This window comes from Alternaria novae-zelandiae (assembly GCF_023758075.1).
Source record: "Alternaria novae-zelandiae strain BMP 2774 chromosome Unknown scaffold_1, whole genome shotgun sequence".
In the NCBI taxonomy this organism is placed as follows: domain Eukaryota; kingdom Fungi; phylum Ascomycota; class Dothideomycetes; order Pleosporales; family Pleosporaceae; genus Alternaria; species Alternaria novae-zelandiae.
In genome coordinates, this window is record NW_026056961.1 from 2,193,049 (window position 1) to 2,212,908 (window position 19,860).

At 51.7% G+C, this 19,860-nt stretch overlaps 8 protein-coding genes across 8 annotated transcripts; 4 read left to right on the forward strand and 4 right to left on the reverse strand.

The window, feature by feature from the left end:
* Window positions 1-774: 774 nt before the first annotated feature.
* Window positions 775-3,087, forward strand: J4E88_000710 (uncharacterized protein; the record flags this gene model as incomplete). The annotated part of the gene is made up of 3 exons (XM_049394384.1): window positions 775-1,532; window positions 1,580-1,776; window positions 1,826-3,087. The coding sequence occupies 3 exons, from the start codon at window positions 775-777 to the stop codon at window positions 3,085-3,087; spliced, it is 2,217 nt and encodes a 738-aa protein (XP_049260213.1).
* A 571-nt stretch (window positions 3,088-3,658) lies between these two features.
* J4E88_000711 (uncharacterized protein) lies at window positions 3,659-4,504 on the forward strand (the record flags this gene model as incomplete). Its single annotated transcript, XM_049394385.1, has 1 exon — window positions 3,659-4,504. The coding sequence occupies one exon, from the start codon at window positions 3,659-3,661 to the stop codon at window positions 4,502-4,504; it is 846 nt and encodes a 281-aa protein (XP_049260214.1).
* A 1,980-nt stretch (window positions 4,505-6,484) lies between these two features.
* Window positions 6,485-7,341, reverse strand: J4E88_000712 (uncharacterized protein; the record flags this gene model as incomplete). Its single annotated transcript, XM_049394386.1, has 2 exons — window positions 6,485-7,249; window positions 7,297-7,341. The coding sequence occupies 2 exons, from the start codon at window positions 7,339-7,341 to the stop codon at window positions 6,485-6,487; spliced, it is 810 nt and encodes a 269-aa protein (XP_049260215.1).
* Window positions 7,342-9,060: 1,719 nt separating this feature from the next.
* Window positions 9,061-10,383, forward strand: J4E88_000713 (uncharacterized protein; the record flags this gene model as incomplete). The annotated part of the gene is made up of 2 exons (XM_049394387.1): window positions 9,061-9,107; window positions 9,159-10,383. 2 exons carry the CDS (start codon window positions 9,061-9,063, stop codon window positions 10,381-10,383), a joined length of 1,272 nt encoding a protein of 423 aa, XP_049260216.1.
* A 1,011-nt stretch (window positions 10,384-11,394) lies between these two features.
* On the reverse strand, window positions 11,395-12,264 carry J4E88_000714 (uncharacterized protein; the record flags this gene model as incomplete). Its single annotated transcript, XM_049394388.1, has 3 exons — window positions 11,395-11,693; window positions 11,956-12,033; window positions 12,087-12,264. 3 exons carry the CDS (start codon window positions 12,262-12,264, stop codon window positions 11,395-11,397), a joined length of 555 nt encoding a protein of 184 aa, XP_049260217.1.
* A 1,038-nt stretch (window positions 12,265-13,302) lies between these two features.
* On the reverse strand, window positions 13,303-14,274 carry J4E88_000715 (uncharacterized protein; the record flags this gene model as incomplete). Its single annotated transcript, XM_049394389.1, has 2 exons — window positions 13,303-14,013; window positions 14,107-14,274. 2 exons carry the CDS (start codon window positions 14,272-14,274, stop codon window positions 13,303-13,305), a joined length of 879 nt encoding a protein of 292 aa, XP_049260218.1.
* Window positions 14,275-14,557: 283 nt separating this feature from the next.
* Window positions 14,558-15,410, reverse strand: J4E88_000716 (uncharacterized protein; the record flags this gene model as incomplete). The annotated part of the gene is made up of 3 exons (XM_049394390.1): window positions 14,558-14,899; window positions 14,961-15,181; window positions 15,230-15,410. 3 exons carry the CDS (start codon window positions 15,408-15,410, stop codon window positions 14,558-14,560), a joined length of 744 nt encoding a protein of 247 aa, XP_049260219.1.
* Window positions 15,411-18,387: 2,977 nt separating this feature from the next.
* Window positions 18,388-19,346, forward strand: J4E88_000717 (uncharacterized protein; the record flags this gene model as incomplete). Its single annotated transcript, XM_049394391.1, has 3 exons — window positions 18,388-19,042; window positions 19,091-19,172; window positions 19,241-19,346. The coding sequence occupies 3 exons, from the start codon at window positions 18,388-18,390 to the stop codon at window positions 19,344-19,346; spliced, it is 843 nt and encodes a 280-aa protein (XP_049260220.1).
* Between the last annotated feature and the right edge of the window lie 514 nt (window positions 19,347-19,860).

Below are 19,860 nucleotides of genomic sequence, written 5' to 3' on the forward strand. Positions count from 1 at the left end.
GGCACACGGCACTCACGGCAGCAAAATACGAATCTTCACAACAACAAAAGACTAGGCTATGAGTCCCGCATTTCGAGGTATCGAAATATGGTAGCTGATTCAGAATAAGGCTACACAGATACCACATGTGGTCCCACATTTCTTGAAGCCGATTCGCAAACAAGTATGGCAATGCCACCATCACACTGGATACGTTAATGATGTACAATCGTGTCGCTTGGCATGTTCCGGCACGTACCTGTATATCTTCGGGAAAACCTTAAACGCGAAAACGGCGACGGCATGTATGCCGCAGATGCTGCGTCTGCAGATCTTTTCGCAACGTCGATGATGCCGAACATTGTGTGGCTTAGTTCATCTCCTTCTCCCGCCTCGGTGCCCGAACGACGCCAAGGGGAACACGGGTTGGGCTCAAAAGTAACGCTGAGCTCTCATGATCTACTCGCTATACTGCTTGCCTGATCCACAAATGGAAGCCTTACAGCGCATTGCTTCTTGCGCCTCGCCTCGCCTCGGGTGTCTCGACCATATTCAGATTCACGGCCCATACTTTTTCCCGCCACATAGCTCGCTTCATCGTATTCTCAAGCCCCACGGCCAAACATAGAACGTTGGGTATTTGGCATACTGTCATAGGATCCCATATAACATGGCCTTCAGCATATCTTCAAATGCAGTGTCTTGCTTCTCAACACAGTCGTTCCTTCTTTGCGCAGTCAAGCCTGTTGTGGTCGCTCGTGAATAATCATACGGCCAACTTTTGTTGCTACAACCATGGTAGCCTACGCTCCTTACTTCGCCGCTACGGCTTCATTGTCGTCTGTCCTCCACGCAGTCACCCCTTCTGAGTTCAGCACCGCGTCCATCTGCCAGGTCATCACAGCTACAGTCACCGAATACGCCACAGCGCGACCCACGACCAACTCTCATGGACATGGTGGGCCATACTACAATCCCTACAACGACGTACCTCTCCCTTTCGAGTGGCCGGGTAAGCCATCACATGGAGAAGCGTACGCTCCTCCTCAGCCTTCGACACCTTACGAATACGGCGGGCCCGCCAAACATGACTACAAAGAACCGTGCTGGGTTCCCAAGGGCATCGACCATCTGAAGAGCTCACTTTCAAATGTCGAACAGTGTGGTAACTCACAATGGGGTTTGATCGACTCTCCCTATCTCCCGGTAAATGGTCTCCCAGGCAACAATCCCGATGGCGCATATACATCTGAACCAACGAGGCTTCCATCAACACATTCTCTCCAACCTACAGTATCTGGTTATCCATACGGTTATGCAAACGCCACAGGGTCTACCACTTTCGGACCGACTGCTACCGGGACGCTCGAGCCTATCGCTTCTGCGGCCTCCAAACCAAAGGCTGATCTTCTTTGTCCGTCGATGCCTGACACTGGCGTGACAAGAACATACGATCTTCACGTGGCTTATCAAACGATTGCTCCGGATGGTATTACCAGAAACGGACTCACGGTCAATGGTCAATTCCCCGGTCCTCTAATCGAAGCCAACTGGTATGAATGGTTTTACAACATTGTAATGCTTCAACTGACCGCATCAGGGGTGATTGGATCCTGTGGAGAGTTACGAATGATTTGACTGATGAGGGTACTACCCTTCATGCTCATGGCCTTTTCCAGACAGAAAGTACCTGGTATGACGGTGTACCTGCGGTCAGTCAATGCCCGATCACTCCAAACGGCGGTTACTATGAGATGCTTTTCCGGGCCGACCGCTACGGGACGTCTTGGTACCACAGTAAGTTTTTCAGTACTACACTGAGATACGCGAAAGCTAATTCCCTTAGGCCATTACAGTGCCCAATACTCCGGTGGCGCTCACGGCCCCATGGTCATACATGGGCCGAAACACGAGGATTACGACATCGACATCGGCCCCATCATTCTCGAGGATTGGTTCCACGCTGACTACTATACCCTTGTTGAAGGCACTATGAACGGTCAATTCCCGCCCTCCAACAACAACCTCATCAATGGAAGAATGAATTACCCATGTGCCAATACGACCTTGCCTTGCACGCCTAATGCAGGCATCTCCAAGTTCAAATTCCAGTCCGGAAAGAAGCATCTACTACGCCTCATCAACACAGGCGCTGAAGGCAACCAGAAGTTCAGCATCGACGGACACAGACTAAAAGTCATCGCCGTAGACTACATCCCGGTCAAGCCGTACACGACCAACGTCGTCACACTTGCCGTCGGTCAGCGCACTGATGTTGTGGTCGAAGCTATCGGCAAGCCTAGCGATACCTTCTGGATGCGCTCTCAACTTGCTCAAGGCTTTCGCTGCACACTCACCGACGGCATCTCACCCAACGCTCTTGCGGCAGTATACTACGAGGATGCCAGTACCGACGCTATCCCCAAGTCTACCTCTGATGTCACGAAGGAACAACTTGAGCAATGCAAGAACGACCCCATCACCCAGGGTATCCCGCTGTGTAAGGTACCATTGGAAGAGCCTGACCATGTCGAACGTGTGGACTTTGACTTCCGCTCCAATGGCACCAACTTTATCTGGTACCTCAACAACAGCACCTACCACGGCAACTACAACAAGCCAACGCTCCTGAAAGCAAAGCGTAATGAGTCGGACTTCGACCCCGAATGGAACGTGTACCAATTCCCCGGTGCGAAGCATGTCCGCATCCACATGGTCAACCACGGTCTCATTGGCGGCCATCCCATGCATTTGCACGGCCATGACTACCACATCCTGGCTGAAGGCTTCGGCGAGTGGGACGGTGTTGTGACAAACCCGGAGAACACGCTGCGCCGCGATGTCCATCAGATGCAGAATGCACGAAACACCACCGGCACTGTTGAGCCTTCGTACCTGGTGCTGCAATTCGTGCAGGACAATCCAGGTGCATGGCCTCTGCATTGCCATCTCGCTTGGCACGTTAGTGGAGGGCTTTTCATGCAGATCCTGGAGAGACCAGAGGAAATCCAGAAGCAGACATTCGGAGATGAGCAGTTCCAACTTTGCGACACTTGGGATGCTTACACTTCCCAAGTGGTACTGAATCAGATCGATTCGGGGTTGTAAGTAAACTTTCATGTACATAGGGCTTTAGAGTGCGAGCATAGTACATACCCATGACTTTCCCCAATGGTTGTATCACGTGATTTCACACCTCGCAGTTTGATGAATGCCGCGTGACAGGGTCTTCGTTGCCTAGCTGGTAGGGTGGTTCGCATCTCTTTCGCATTTGCGCAGGTCAAGTATCTCGACAGGACGCATCCGTGGACCTGGGCAGTCACTGGAGAAGACGCGTTCAAAGGCGGCCCAGCGTCCATTCTTCTTAGAAAACCGATATGCTGAACTCCACAATATCGCCGAAGTTACAATCCTGCTTCCCACCGGGCTTCTCGAGAATACCCCATTCTTCCTCTCTTGCCGATCGTTAATTTCCGAGGATAAATTCGCAATAGCAACGGGCTGTAGGCGCCAGAAGAGATGAGCGCGGAATTTTCGCGCGGGAAGATTTGGTCATGACGTCATGGCTCCGCGAACCTACGGTAGCCCATTAATGAAAGTAAATTAAAGACACCGACCATTAGCAGAACTTCCGTGCTCACGACATCTACCCTTCATCCTAGTCTGCTAGTACTGGCCAATGACAATGAGCGCAGCTCCGCAGCATCTCAAAGTCCTCCTGACAGGTGGTGCCAGGGGTATCGGGCGCGGGTTGTTCAGACAGCTGCTGACATCTGGACATGACGTCGTCATCCTGGATTCCAATAAGGAAGAGCTAGAGCATGTCAGAACTCGAGCTGAAGAATGGTCAAACGGGCGAAAGCAAAGCTGGTCTGCGCTTGAGTGTGACCTCAGCAAGCGAACGGAGTTGAAGACTGCTGTCGAAGAAGTCAAGCGGAAATTTGATGGCAAGCTCGACATTTTGATCAACAATGCTTTCCCGACAGACCTATCAATATCGGACGATCGCAGCATGGAAGCTGAAGGAGAAGACATGGAAAAAGAGTGGGACTTGAAGGTTGCGATCGGTCTCACTGCACCGTTCATGCTCAGCCGGCTATGCGTTCCGCTTCTCGCAGCAGGAAGTTCTACTCCGAATTCTCCTGGTACCATCATCAACATGTCATCAACGCGCGCATACCAATCAGAAAATGATCACGAAGCCTACTCATCAGTCAAAGCTGGACTGTTGGGGTTGACGCAGTCCATGTCAGTATCGCTAGGCCATCGTCACAAGATCAGGGTGAATGCGATCATTCCCGGATGGATTCACGTCGCCAATGAAAGTAAAGCTGGTGATGAAGGTCAAACCAAGTGGGAAGAGGGTCTTTCAAAGGCCGACGTCGACTGGCATCCTGCTGGCAGAGTAGGTAAAGTGGAGGATATTGCGAAAGCGGTGGAGTACCTCATAGGCAACGAGTTTGTCACTGGTCAGGAGGTTGTTGTAGACGGCGGTGTCGGGAGAAAGATGGTTTACCCTGAGTAGGCACATGAGACCGATACATGACCAAGTTTCTCATTAGCTGAGCAAGTCACGCCGTGCATATGGTTTGCGCATTACTGTTAAAGTCCAGACCGCCCAGCCATGCATATACAGACGCACCGTCTAGTGGTAGATTTTACGCTGAATACATAGACGAAGCACGCATACCAGCTACTCAGCCACGCATCAAGGACAGTCCTTCTAACTTTTCATCTGGGGCAACAACGATGTCTCTCACTGCTCTCTCGACAGAGCTTGATACTATGATAGCCAATCATCTCTCCGACGGCAAATCTCGAAAGGCTCTCTGCGCTCTATCGCGCGTGTCTCGATACTACCATCACGTAGTGGAACCTATCCTGTACCGTGACATCGGCTTTTGCGACAAAGCTGAAATTCGTGCGAAGCGCCTGATGATCACTCTGCTCGACCGGCCGGAGCTCGCACGCCACATCTCGCGCATCACATTGCTTGCGAAAGATACCAAAGAGTACACCAAACCTTGCCACGCTTGCACATCAATCGTATCAGAACATACCGAGCTCAGCCATACTACGCATATGCTGCAACAATACATTTCGAGTGTCACAAAGACGATCGACAGCCTTGGTCTAAAGAGCGATAGACTGGCCAAAGTGTGGTTGGCGGACGTCTTCAAGCGAACAGACGATGCCGATCCTGAAGATCCCAGCTTGGATGGAGTTTTAGCTCTAATATTCGCCCTCAGTCCAAATGTACAGGAGGCGCATCTGGGATCTATCGCACCAGGATCTCTCGATATCACACTACAGGTTATTTCCCTACACGATTGGGACCATTATAGACAACCACCTATATGTCCGAAGCTTGCGGAGCTTGATGTCTATGGTTTCGAGGCGAGAGGGGACACCTTCAGTTTCGGGCTACCCAGCGCAGTCCAAAAGCTGAGCATGTGGGCCTGCGACGTGCTCAATATCAGGATGATATCCACTCCGCAGATGGCCCTTCGAAAATTGGAGCTGCTCAATGTTCACATCACGCCCAGTGCCTTTGAGTCGTTACTTTCGCACCCTTGTGCCTCAAGACTGGAATATCTCAGCCTCGACCACATATGCGATGTAATACAGCCAGGGCAAGCAATCCCAGTCATGTCAAATCTCTTACGGAAACACCTACCATGTCTAAAAACCTTTCGCTGCGTTCGTCCCGACGACGATTCAATGCCAACGAACTGCATCCTCGATTCGCTCTACGCTCTTCAAGAGCTGCATACCCTGCACATCGACTTCACCTTACTTTCCCGATACCTACGCCAAATGACACAAGACAGCCGTGTATCCTTCTTGCCCCCTAGCATCAGACACTTAGAAGTAACCGATGCCATGACAGTGCCACTCGAAGACCTTCGTTTGCGATCAGAGGACACAGGGCCACTGGACTCCCCATCCAGGTCTAGTTTATGGCGGCTCATAGTAAGTCCGGCGACAGTGCTTACTCTTGAAAGCTTCAATCTGGCCGTAACGCCAACTTCTGGATGGGTAAGCGAAGGTGAACCTGCATCACTCCGTGACTTACGATCGGAAATGATCGAACGCCTACACGATGCGGTGGTTGCAGCATCTCAACGTGGTATCAAATTCTGTGTATACGGCGACAGCAGGGGCTGGGAGTTGAAGCGGCAGTTATTGATGAGTGTTGATACCCCATTCGCAGCACCGGTGTCAACCAATGAAGCTTCTGAGAGTTCAAATGAAGGTCACGGCTCTTGAGTGGCCTCGGTGGCATAGAATAGGTTAGCTCGCCTGGTACCGGATTGGAGTCCTTCTTTCGAAGGTGTTGGGTCTTGGAACTTAGCAATACAGTATCCTCGCAAAGAACGAAGTCCGTTCATCGCTTGTTCAGATTACGCAAGAATCGAAACATCGTCAATCACTACTGAACTTAACCATACATTATATGCCCGTTAACCAGGCCCAGCAGTCGCTCATGATAGTTCTGAAAGCTCTACTCCAGTAACTTTGAGTCTCGTCGTTTGATCTTGTCCGGTTCCATGTCGTCTTCGGCCTCTTCCTCAACACAAACCCCATCTACATCCTCGCCCCACAGACGTAGCACAGCGTCCTTCCTCCAGTCGCACTTTCTCCGAGTGATTGCTTGCCTTGTCATCTTGTGTACTTTGTCGCATGCCGCCATGGTCTTTTTCAGTCCTTCTTGGCTTTCCTTGTTCAGCCAGTTTTTGAATTCAGCAATGTTGGGTATCTGCTTCTTGAACCTTCTGCGGCAGAGGTCTTTGGCAGTATGCTTCATTAAAGGGTTTGTGGGAGGGAAGCGACGTACCAACATCTCGAGCTCGCTAATACTGAGAAGTCGAGATGATACGAGCGCGCAAAGGGTGCCGAGGAGAGGTGCAGAGTGAGTGTAGTGGATGCCGAGAACTAAACACGCTTGGTATGTTAGTATATCGTTACGAAGATTACCGGACACAAGGTCAACGCGATCAAGGCCAAGAAGCTTGGATGTAGTGAATACGTCAAGCAAGCGTTTGATACTTCTTTCATCGGCGTGACCATGTATGTGGAATCGTGTGATTTGGGGCGTGATCTGAACGGCATCATTGGCCTTTTGGCATGAAGCTATCAATGCACGAAGAGCTACGTCTTTCCGGATGACGATACCACGGGCAATGAGATCCACGGTTGGTCCCTCGAGGAGTACCTTGCGGTCTTTGGTATCCAAATCAAGGACGTTTACCGAGTGTTCAGCGATGCGCTTTAAAGATCCACGTTCAGGGAGGCCAATCGCTTCCGTGATAATACGATTGCGCTCTTGCTCTTGGCCAATGATTGAGTTAGCGCGGACATTTGGTGCGTCGCGCCGTATCACAGGCGACCAAGTTGGCGTAGTTGGGAGAGTGATCAGTACAGGGTCCGGCATGATGGCGATCGATAAGCTACGATAATGTCGCTCTACTCAAGTGCACTTGTTGTACAGTCTTCCAGCCAGAATATAGGGCGAGTGTATTAGCGAGTGGAGTCGAGCAAGCGAAAGGGCCATTGTGATATCCTGATACATCGCACAACGCACAACCCACGACGTGACATCACAGCCATTCGAAAACCCTTGTAAAGATCTAACAGAACAATGGGTGGGCATTGTCGGGGGATGAGGTAGCGGCGAGGCTATCAAGTGTCCGTCTGTGCGATACTGGTGGTGGGCTACGGCTATGTTCCTCAGTCACAGACGACACCGTATCCTCGAGGATTACGATGTGTTGTGTGGCCGGCAGCCAAGCGAGCTTGAGACTATGCTCCCTTCAATTGCATGTAAATCTCTGTGACCGGCTGGACCCTTTTGTCTACCTCGACAACAGCCGTACTTCTACAGTAGTGTTGGTATGCGCGAGTGTTCGGTGGTAGCCGCAGTGTGCATGTTGGTGTTCTAGAGGTTCTTGTCGGTACCAGCTTGTGGCTCTTGGGAGGATGCGAGGCTGTCTGAAGAGACGATCGGGCTGCGGCGTAGAGCGAAGATGGCGGTTGTACCGGTTGCTGAAACGTGGCAACTTTGAAAAGGGTTCCTATATTCTGTTTAGGCGCATGAGTTGAGGCTGGTGAGGGCTCAGTGAATGTGGTCGTCAGTCTCCGTGGGCGACTGTTGGCGAGCGGCCAGACGCCATTCTGATGTCTGACGCGTCGGATGCGCTGAGAGGAAGCGAAGTACTTGGAAGCATAAGCTGAGATAGATCGCTTGAGCCTTCTGCACGTAATGGTGTCGGCTAGGGCCTGTTGCGACTATGACGGCGGTGCTGATGGTGGAGAGCAAACAGTCCACGGGTGTTGCTCAGGAATCGCGTCATCCGGAGCAAGTTCGGCTGGCGCTGCTGTGCCGAGCGGGCACGCGTCCGACACGCGCGACAGCTCTTCCACTTCAACACTCTGTTGCGAACTCCAGTCGTCATTGAATAGTCAGTCGTTCATCGTGTGCACATACTCATTGTTCTCATACGCGTTCCACAAGAGTCTTCCGCCGTCTGATTGAACATGACGTTTGGCTACGAGCCGCATATTGCCACAAATATATTTACTTTCAATCAAGTGACGAGTCCTTTAGATCATTGACAAGGTGCAATCCAGAAAGAGTTATAGCGGTTTAGGCACATGGTTCAGCAGTCGCGATGGCCTTCTCCAAATGCGTAAGAAAGCTGCGATGAGATGCTACATCAGCATAACTAGAAAGAGCCAGGAGTATGAAAACGGGCACGAGTAGTCCGATGAGGGCGATATTCATGATTTTCTAGAGCCCCGATTAGGACCACCCCACATTGCTCTTTCCTCATTTAATCCGGCTTCCTCGCGTTGTGCGACCGTTCTGCGCTCGGGTCCCTGCCTACCTAGGTAGTCACGTGCACTGGGTCCCGTCCGTTTGCATGTAAATAAACCGCGCCTCGAGCTCGCTGCCTAAAAGTACTGGACTCTGTCCCAAATCTACTCCTTCGTAAGAACAAGTCTTTCCTCTTCTCCCACCAACAGACGCGGTTCCACGTCAAATCGCTCTGTCTGCGCCGCATCATCATCGTATTTGCGATGGCGACCACGGACATTGCAAGCAGTCACTTAGCTGCAGAACTATCGTACGTCTCAATCACCAATGAAATAACTCCATGTACTGACTCCACATGTAGTGAGCCATCTCCAGCTGTTCAAGGCCAATCCATGTCCAAGTCTGCGCGCACTCGTCGCAACAGGGCTGCTAAGAAGGCGGCACTCCTCAAGGACGTAAACACCACCGCCTCCTCTACTGAGCAGGCTGGTTCCCCCGAGTCTGCTGATACTACCAAGAAAGTCATACCTGATGAAGATGAAGACTTGACCGTCAAGGCAGTCAGCATCGCCGACACTGACGGCTCTGCGACTGCCTCTTTGCCCAAAGAGCCACTTCCTACCAAGATCAACCTTCAGCCCGCTACCAATCCTGGATCCGACCACAAGCCGACTACTCCGTCGTTCTCTCCCGTCTCCGAGGTTGCCGATGTCCCGCCCCAGCCAAAGACTGCAGTAAAGCAGTCAGCTCAGTCGCCTTCTTCACCCGTCATAGACCAGTCTATCGACAACCTGCTCGAGATGATACGAGCGCAGCGCCAAGCTCTTCTCCAAGGTCCTCGCATCACCATTCATATTGGAGATACATCCGTTGAGGGCATCTCCAAGCGCGCAGCAATGGCTGCTTCTACTGTCCTCCACAAACACTTTGCCGCTAATCCCCACTCACATGAGTATGTATTCTCACGTGGTCAGATACACCCTGGCGCAGTGCGCCTTCTACTCATCGGCTGGATGCAGGAGACTTGCAACGAGTTCGAGGCCTACGCTGTCCCGGCTCAGAAGACCTTCGGTGAAGACGTGTCCCTCCTTCGCGCTGCTCGCCTGTTAGGTATGGAGCGCTACTGTAGCCACATCCACGCCGGCTATGTCGAGTACCTCAAGACCCAGCTTCCGAGCTATGAAGAGATCATTGCCGTCGAACAGAACGCCACGTCTGACAAAGACCCACTCTGGACCGCGATGGTCAACCACCTTTGCCACGACCGCTACAAACGCCTTATACCCGACCCTGAAGACTTTGCGGCATTCTTGGAGAAGCACACTCGGTTGAGGAAAGCTATGGAGTCCGCTGATATATTCTTTGCTGGAATGGCAAAGAGGCAGGTTGAGGGCCGAGAGCAAGAGCGAGAGAAAGAGCGCCGTCAGCGTTGGGAGTATAATCAGGCTGAGAAGCACGCGCGCATTGCTAAAGAGCGACTTGCTGCTGAGTCTCTGAAGAAGAAAATGGATGAGAAGGGCTCAGGTCTCATGACCGTCACTGCGGAGGAGGCTGAGCTGCTTCGAGGGCGCACCCGCACCCGCTAGAAGATCGCTGAATGCAGCCTTTGCCTTCACCTCGGATTTACAGACACGATCTTTTCACTGGCTGTATAATGGCGCGTAAAAGAGACTAACAGCATCTTATTAGGCGACCACGACATGTAAGCGGTGAAGAGAAGCCTGCGCAGGTACTCAGGTGTTTTAGCACGTTCCTTCTTCCTGCTCTTCCTCAGGGTATCAATTACCGGGCAGATAGAGGTCAAAATAAAGTGACTTTGGAATACATGGTAGATACAGATGTGTATTAATCCAATCCAACCTCTAAGCCCCCATATCTCTACTGATTGCATCGAATATCTTTTTTGAGACGTCGTGCGGCTGCCTCTACCATCGTCCCAGCCATCGTTCTCTCTCGTCCTCTCAGAACTCATCGACCCAATCACCTAGTTCCTCATTCCAATCATCACTGCCTTCCTCGCTCTTTTCGTATCCTTCCCACCAACTCGCTACAGTCACTGGCGGCTCACACTCCTTGCACCTAGCCTTGATATATATCGCACTGTCCTTACTGGCCGGCCCAGCGTGGTGTCCATGTGGTACGACATCGACCTTGTTTTTGCAGTCGTCCTCCGCGCAGATGATCGTGTGAACGTCCATCGGAGAATATGAGCGTGAGTGAGGTGATAAAGCGCCGAGCTCGCTCGCGGTCCTGATGCCATGTTGGGGTTTGCGACTAACGATCTCGGGGCTGTTTGGTGGGTAAGACATCGCGTTGTTAACTCTCGAAGTGCTTGTAGCGGTTGGAGAAGCTGGCTGGTAGTGTTGTGATAAGTGACGACAAGATCTCGGGAAGGGAAGTATTTATGACGCTGTTGATTGCCTGGTAAAGACAATTGTGATTGTGTGGAGGAGGCGAGCAAGCCCGGAGGGCGCTTTGTGTTGAGTGAAGTAAGCTATGGTACATTCAAAGTGTTATACATCCATCATGACCCCGTTGGCGTATTACATCCAAAATGCGAACGCCACTGCCGTCCACGGTATGCCATCAGCCCCGCCTCATTCGTCTTCCCACCATTCATCTTCCAACAAGTCTCCCGCACTCGGTCTATCCCTCCAGTCCATCTTCATTATCCTACGGACAAACTCGTTATCCTTCTTTGACAGCTCTGTCTCTGGGATAGTTTTGAACATTCCCTGCTGCGCTGGTAAATTGTTTCTCTTTAGAGCCGCTAGGGTCTTAGTAATCTCTTCATCAGCTATTTCGACGGTCTTGTCTGGAAACGGCCCGAACCAGTATAACTGTCGCATAAGAACATGCAAGGGGAGGTTTTCTCTGTCCTCCTCGGCTTTTGAGCCTTGAGGTACGCATAGGTTGAAGTGAGAGCCGTAGTGCATGTGCACAAACTAATCACGGGAGTCGTTAGCCCAGCAACGTCGGATCTATTGGAGATGAGACCGAAACGTATCATATGGAGTGTCTTACCAGTAGTCCAAACGCCCAGATATCTGCAGCTGTATTCCACGGTAGTTGCAGAATAATTTCTGGGCTTACCCATGTTGGTGCGCCACAAGGAGTCCCAGAAGTGGCAGCCGCACTGGTGACATGAGAGCAATTACCCATATCGCCAAGTTTGACCTCGCTGAATCGATTGTCGCCTACCTGCATGTTGACGTAGACGTTGTCCGGTTTGAGATCTTCGAGTATAATCAGCTCCAATATTAGGTTACTAGCGGCAGACAATGAATACCCGCGTGTACATAGCCGTCATCATGGAGGTTTCGTAGGGCCTCTAGGACGCTGCGCGAAACGTGCTTCAACTCCTTCCGATTCAAGGCCTTTTCCGCGGACGCCTCTGAAATGGTGGTGTCAAGATACTCCAAAGCGATTGTGACGGGGAGATCTGGGCCCTGGATCTCTTCGATCATTGGTCTAATGTAGGGGCTGCGATGTTGAAGTTTCTTGAGAACGTTTCGCTCGTTCGTAACCCCATGGTGACCCTGCTGGGCCTTGATCACCGCCAGCTTTTGCGCTTGAGTTCTGGGGGCCGTTAGAGGTGTATATGTTTCTATTGTCACCATAGCACAGACTTGGCGAGCCAGACAACTTCTTTGAGCTCTTGGGTGATTGTATACATCCCGATGCTACCCTTGAGAACTTGCCCGACCCGGAAGAGAGACGACATGGTGTATTCGACGCGAGAACCCTTGGTTATCGGTACTAGTCTGTATATAGGTACAGCTTTATCGTCTCATCTTGGGTTGTATTTTCGCGGATGAAGAACACATGGCACACAAGATTATGTGCGGCGCAGTCCTTGGACTCCTGCGGTCATGTCGATCGCCAAGGCACTAACGACAAGTTGGGCAACTTGCAGGAACAACCGTAACGAAAGCAACAATAAGATTATTCGTGTGTACATTTACTCGCGTATTTCAAGTTTCTGATCTCGGTGAAGAGGGTCGGGAAATAGAAGATGACCCAGGTATTTAGCATCAATGACGCAGACCGCCACCCGGGCATGTATGGATTGATCAGCCCTGAGCCCTTACATTTCCGCCGTGCTATCGAGCCAGGAATAAACCAAAACCGCTCTAATCATATCAACTCTGCATCCACTGTAAGAACAGTTTCCTCCATTCTGAAATGAGATCCAGACCGTTATCTGTTGTTCACGCAACGACTACACTGCTCAAGGAGGCAGCGAGTGCATTGCATGACGGACAAGAGATCGGTACGTTCACATCGCGCACATGCGGTACCGTCATGTTGTTTCCAAACGTGCTGGCAGACGGTCGGTGCCATGTCTAGACCATCGGTAGGAGTCGGCCTCAGAAGATGACCCTCGTCGAACTGCGGACACATACATGTCTTCCATGTGGCGCCGCACATGTAGCAGAACTGATGACTGCAGCGACAACTAGAGAAGTTAGCAAGTTTAACTGTGAGTATTTCGCGCGCTGCACTTACATGATATGGAAACAGCCAGTGTCTAGCTCGACCAGATTCTTGCACTTGGTGCACTGTTGCCACATGACCTTTCCAGCTGTCGCCATCAATAGCTTAGTGTCATCATCCTCAGCACACAATCCTTCATGCGCTTCGTTCTTGCATACCGTACACGTCTTGGTGTCGCAAAGATCGCATGTCGCAACACCGCCACTGATGTTTTCTTTCGGGATAACATGATCGCAATCCGCACCAGAACATGGAGTTTCTTGAGCCTTCTCCTGCTCCGCCTTCTTCTCATTGACCTCGATCAATAGCTCTGCAGGCAGTAGAATACTGCAGCCCTTTACCCCGTTTTCGTTCGTGTCGAGTGGGATGGTGGCTTTGCAGCATCGAGGCGGGAAGAGTGAGGTATCTTTGTGGACAGCGAAGTGGAACAGATCTATAATACAGTCTTTGCAGTAGAGATGGGAGCATTGAAGCTTGGTGGTGTCCTTCTCGGGCTTTGTATCACCGCAAGCACCGCAATCGGCAGTAGCCTCTGGTACCAGCTCAGGTTCTGACTCTGACTCCGGTTCTGACTCCGGCGCCTCAATGAGTTCTGGTGTGGGACTCGCTTCCTCCGCTACGACGCCTTCATCATCGGAGTTGTTCGCGGAGGTGTCGCTGCTTGATCTCGATGGCGTACGTCTTGCTTCGTCGCCGTTGTCGCTTTCGTCGTCAGTATCCTGCTGATATGTTAGTATTTTAATGCATCCAACCTAGTGGGATATTATCGCAAACTCGCGAAGTATCCGGCTAATCGTAGGCGAACAGCATACCTGCCCATAGATGATGGATAGTTGATCTTGAAGCGTGTGACGAATAGCGCGATAGCTGGCAGTACCGTTGTCGTCCAGTTGGATGCCTTCGAGCGCCTCTGTAATCTCGTCTAGTCTGATCTGGATGACCAGTCTACCGGTAGCGCGATCGAGCCCAGTGATGTCCATGGTTGATGGCGATAGGTAGAGACGTGAATGGAACGCCAAATTTACCTGTAGCGATGCAATGGTCTTGATGTATCGATGGAGCTAAGCAGAGCGCTAGCAAGCGAGGTGGTGCTTTTCTGTAGCCCTCTTTCACGAAATCGGAGTCTTGAGGGTGAAACCTGAGTGGGGTCGCAATCGTTGAGTGGAAATATCTAGTATTTCTACCATCAGTATAGTGTATAGTACACCACATAATACACATCGTACAGATGGTGATACCAGTGCGCTTTAAACCAAAGCTATCTCAGTCGTCTTGCCACCACTCATCCTCCAAAAGTTCTTTGGCCGTAGGTCGATCTCTCCAGTCAAGCTGCATGATCTTCGACATGAAATTCCTGTCCTTCTTCGCCACTTGTCCTTCCGTGACAGACGCGAACGGAGTTAGTTCATCATACGGGATCGTTTCCATCAAATACTGTATGACTTGGGCGATCCCTCCGTCACCCATTTCTATAAATGGTGGAAGAAAGGGTCCAAAATAGCGGAACTGTCGCTCGAGGACACCTAACAGGTACCCTTGTTCGCCGCGCTTTACATCTTGCGGCTGGAACAAATTCCTATCTCCGCCGTAGATGAGACTGATGACCTAGTGAGCGGACAGTCAAAGTGTGCTCTATGACTATTTCCAGCCGAATCTCAAGACATACCACGGTACCAAACGACCATATATCTGTTGCGGTGTTCCAAGGCATCTCTAGGATAACCTCTGGACTAGACCACACAGGCGCACCCACAAGCTTTCCAGATCGAGCCCGCTCTGAGTCCACCGTGCAGCAGTCGCCCAAATCACCGAGCTGAACATCAGCGAAGCGATTGGGTCCCTCTTGAGAATTGAAGAAGATGTTGTTGGTTTTGACGTCTTGTCGTCCTGTCAGGCCAGTCCACTTGCTTCAACGAATGGATTGCGCATACGTACCCGAGTGCACATAGCCTTTCTCGTGCAGAGTATTCAGAGCTAGCAGCAGCCTCCGAGTAACATATTTGAGCTCCTCTCGGCTCAACTTCCTTACAATCGACGCAGTCAGGACATCACTGTCGAGATACCGCAAGGCAATAAGCGGAGGCATGGCAGGTGGCCCATCCATCTCGTCGACCATTGGTCTGATATGAGGGCAATGCTGGAACACTTTGAGCGCATCACGTTCTACTCGCACCGTTGGAGGTCCGCCTTTGATCACCACTCTTCTTTGTCCTTGGTCCCTTGCATAGTTGTCAGTGGCCAAGGCATAGAAGGCGATATTCGGGCCTCACTTCGCAAACCAAAGTGTCGGTGAGACTTGCTTGGTGATCGTGTAACTGCCTATGCGGCCCTTGAGAACCTCGCCCGCGCGGAGGAGAAACGACATCAAAGCCGTGGTTCCGTCGTCGCGCTGTTGAGCTGCAACGACGCACCAGAAGGCGATATAAATTGCACACAATGACTTGACGCGATGAGCATGAGTGTAAACGCCAGTCGAGGCAGCGTGTGAATGGATCCGAGAAAGCCCTGGAGTTGGATCCATGGATGCGGCGCAGCCTCGCCAAGGCGCTACATACCCAAGTAGGTAAGGCCTCAGGAGGTTGGTCGGCGTGTCGGCGTAAAGCCTTGAGAGCTCCTACACCAGCACCATGATTACCAGGAATTATAGACTTGCGTCGACCGCGCTACGCGCGCAACTATTCTCACAGACTCGCACTCTCGTATACCGAAGGCCTGGTTCAAGCGGTTAGCGGCGAGGCTTTTTGGACATGCCGGAGCCTAGGCCCGTCTGTGCCAAGCCGATATACAGTCCTGGCCCGAGAATATGCATGTGAGTCAGATTCCATCCTATGTACCTGGAAGCACGACAGAGATTTCATCTTCTCAACGAGTAATAGTGGTGTGTAGATCTGAGTGCATGAACACTGGGCTGTTCGAATGGCAAGCTGGACTAAGGGTGGTCCCGTACTGCGCCCCATAGGCTCCCCGTCATTGTGAACTCATTGCGTCGCCTAAAGTTGGTGGTCAGGCATGCTTTGGGATAGGCAGCTGAAAGTTGCAGCAGCATGTCAGAGCTGAAGTCGTAACAGGGTCTGGCATGATGTCAGACTTCAAACATGATTTCAGATACTCGACACATCACATCTCTCGATACCTGGCTATCACAAGACTATATGGAGAGAAATCTCGAGATCCGAAGCGTCTAACAAAGAACGAGAGGCGAGAGGGGAGGATGGCCTCGGGAAGCTCCCCTGTTCTGGTACAACTCGGATGAGCTCCGGGTCGCCCACTTCCCCTTCACGCCGGACCGCGGCATGCGCGACATGCCCAAAGTGATTATATGATCCCCTCTCTGCGCCAGTATTACGCGCATGCTAGATACGAGGGCAGGGACGCTGTCATCGCTGCCTTCTTCTGAGGTTAAAATCGGATTTGAAGTCCGTCACCATTCACCGTTTCAAGCCCCCTGAAATGGTTCCGTCACCGATTAGACTTATCACGATGAGAACAGTGTAACGCGAAGCTATGAAAGCAGACATCATGATAGGCTCTGACATCATGTCATTGATATTGCAACACCGATCCCGAATACTCTCAAACGTAGTTCAGTCAGAGTCACTGCCTAAAAGCCACCCTACCGCCTAGAAGAAGACGACCTTGTAAGCACTGATGTGCTGACCTGCGTAGAAACGATAAATTCCTGCACAGATATGAAGCTTACTTCAACTTCCGCGCAGACACGGGGCACTCCTGGAGGTCGACCACCAACTGTCTAGCATCTAGACCATTGGCAGAGTGCAGCGTGAGATCGGAAAGCCTACCTGCAACGAAGATTCGGGCCTGTATTGCGTCTTCAAAGACAGAGTCCCTTGCTCATGTTGTTCTATATAAGACGTTGCCAGCTCTAGAGAAATCTCGCACCAACATCAACAGCATCATCAAGCACTTGAAACTCGACAGTTACCAATCCTCACTATTCAACATGATCTCCTCCAAACTCTTCAGTCTTTCCACCTTGGCCTTACTTCCTCTGGCCTTTGCGGCTCCAGCTCCAGCTCCGGAGCCCCTTTCTGCCGCTAATGCCGCGATTCAATGGGTACCGATCGACTTCAATGGCAAGACCCTCTATCTCAACAGTGCAGCAGTAGCTATGTCTGTCAACCCCGGTGAGGTGGCGACGCGAGCTCTGCTCAGTGACTCCCCTGACTCTGATACCTGCGATGGCACCACTCTCGACCCCCATCCTGCTCCTTTCGCCAACACCGCAGACTGTGCAGTGATCCGTGACTGTAAGCCATCAAGACTCGGAACTCATCACTCTAGAGTAGTTGTGTCCGATTGAGCAATGAACTGACCATTATCCAGACACCCGCTCTCAGAACACCTGGTGGGGCGTTTGGAACAACACTCCCGACACGCATGGCGTCTTGTACTACGGTACCTGTGTCTTCGAAGCGGGTACCCGGAACATCTATGAAACCTGGATTGGGTCTTCTAACATCGCGGACATCACCGAGCTTGCTCTCAACAGGTGGCAGGTACGTTCTAGCTCTCCTGATCGAGCGCCAGGTTCTCTGCTGACAGACAAAGTCTGGTGGCGTCGTTGCCTCTCAGGGGCAGACGGAGTGCGACAACATTGGCATCGGACAGTCAACCGTTAGGTGGACTATCAAGCATTCTTGAGCAGCCTCTACCTAGGTAGTGAAGGATAAAGCGTTGCTTTCTGGCTGATTGGGGTGATTCCACAAGCCTAGCTTCGTCGAAGGGGAATGCCTAGGTAAGTAGTGATTAGAGGATGTGTTGTTTTAGCTTGGAGTATGTAGTCGGTCCCTACCTATTAAAGCAGAGCGCTATAAAAATTTCTAGTTTGTCTATGAGTGTGTTGTCATCGTGCTACAGCCTGTGCATGCCAGGGCGAGATGCACTATACTCTGTTTGTCGAGCCTTCCCGTCTCAGGTACAGCCCCGCCCGGCTAAAGCAGAAGCCGTTCTCCACTAGTTCCCTAGCATCCTTTGCATCATTGCGACACGTTACATTCTCCCCTCCGTTGCGCTCCTCGCAGTTGCTGCTGAACCCCAGATTCTTCACGCCGTCTTGATCTCTCTTCATCGCCATGGTGTCTACGCGCTCGCATCCGCAAGGCGACTTCCCTGCCACGGAGCCATCACCCGTCAAGAAGACGCCAAGATCACGAACATCGACCGCGTCCCCAGCGCCCACCTCCCCAGACCTCAATACCTCACCGCCACCAAAGTCGCTTGCGAGGCGCGCAATCTCCAATGCCAAAGCCGAAATCAGCCCTCCCTCTCCATCCGAAATCGACGAGCCGACGTGGTGCCACACGGCATCCAATCTTACGATAGTTTGGCTTGCCATTTCGATCCCGCTTGTGCTATGGGACACGCTATATGTTCTTCTGCGCCCACATACCATGGCTGGTGGCGCGCTTCAGTGGCCCATCTGGAAGCCGTATGAGATTTACGCTTCGATCGATCACGTATACGGATGGCCCGGATGGGAAAACCATGATGGGTTTGGCGGCGCGCAAGCCATGCTGAACGCTGTGGAGCTTGTGCTATATGGCCTCTACGCTATGATCATATACAACCACAGTGTCCCTACATCTGGAGGTACTGGCCTGCAGCTCAGCGAGGGCGTGGGCAAGTTCCTCTCTGGCGGCAGGAAGGTACGCGGCAAGACTGGCAACCGCGCGCTCATCATCGGGTTCGCTGCAGCAGTCATGACAGTTAGCAAGACAGTACTCTACTGTTCGTACACATGCGACACATGGGCAATACACAGGCTAACGATGGTAGACTTTAATGAGTATTTCTCTGGCTTCGCAAACGTTCGCCATAACGACTGGGCAACGCTTTTGGTCTTCTACCTTGTCATGAAGTAAGCTAATATTCTGCATCTGTTTGCACCTCGTACTACAAGGGACGAAAAGCTAACTGATTCCGCAGTGGTCTCTGGGTCATCTTCCCCGCATACATGACTGTCGTCTTCGGTACGGATATCCTACAGGCACTCGACATCGCAGCCGATTCTTCATCTAAGAAGCGCTATTAGCTCGACTTTCGAAAACGCATTCTACACATACCAATGTCTTATTCTTTGATCGCTAGGAGTGTTCAACATCCACCGGCCCTTTCGTTAGGAGCCTTTCGCATTCTTGTGGCGTTTGCGGAAGCGACGACAAGCGGTGCGGATTAATCGCCGGAGCCATGCGAAAAGTCCACCGCGCGCAGGCCCAGCATCGTTGGCATCGCCCGGCGCAGCTATTGACGGCTTCACGGAGCCTTTGGTTAGCGGATGATACACACAAGTTGCCCGTCTAGGGCTGGTTGTTCTTACCACGACCGAAACTCCACTGACGTCACGCCTTAAGCCAATGAGGGAGGAACTTGAATCCCAACCGTCCGGTGGCAGGCTCGCTGATATTCGCTGTGCGTCGGCGGTCAAGCTGTCGAGCATGTACGGCGCTTGCACTCGATCGGGCGCGGCATCCATTGCGTGATGTTTTGCTGCTAATGTGTCGCGATTCTTAAAGTGGGTTGTACGAGTGAAGAGTTAGACGTCGAAG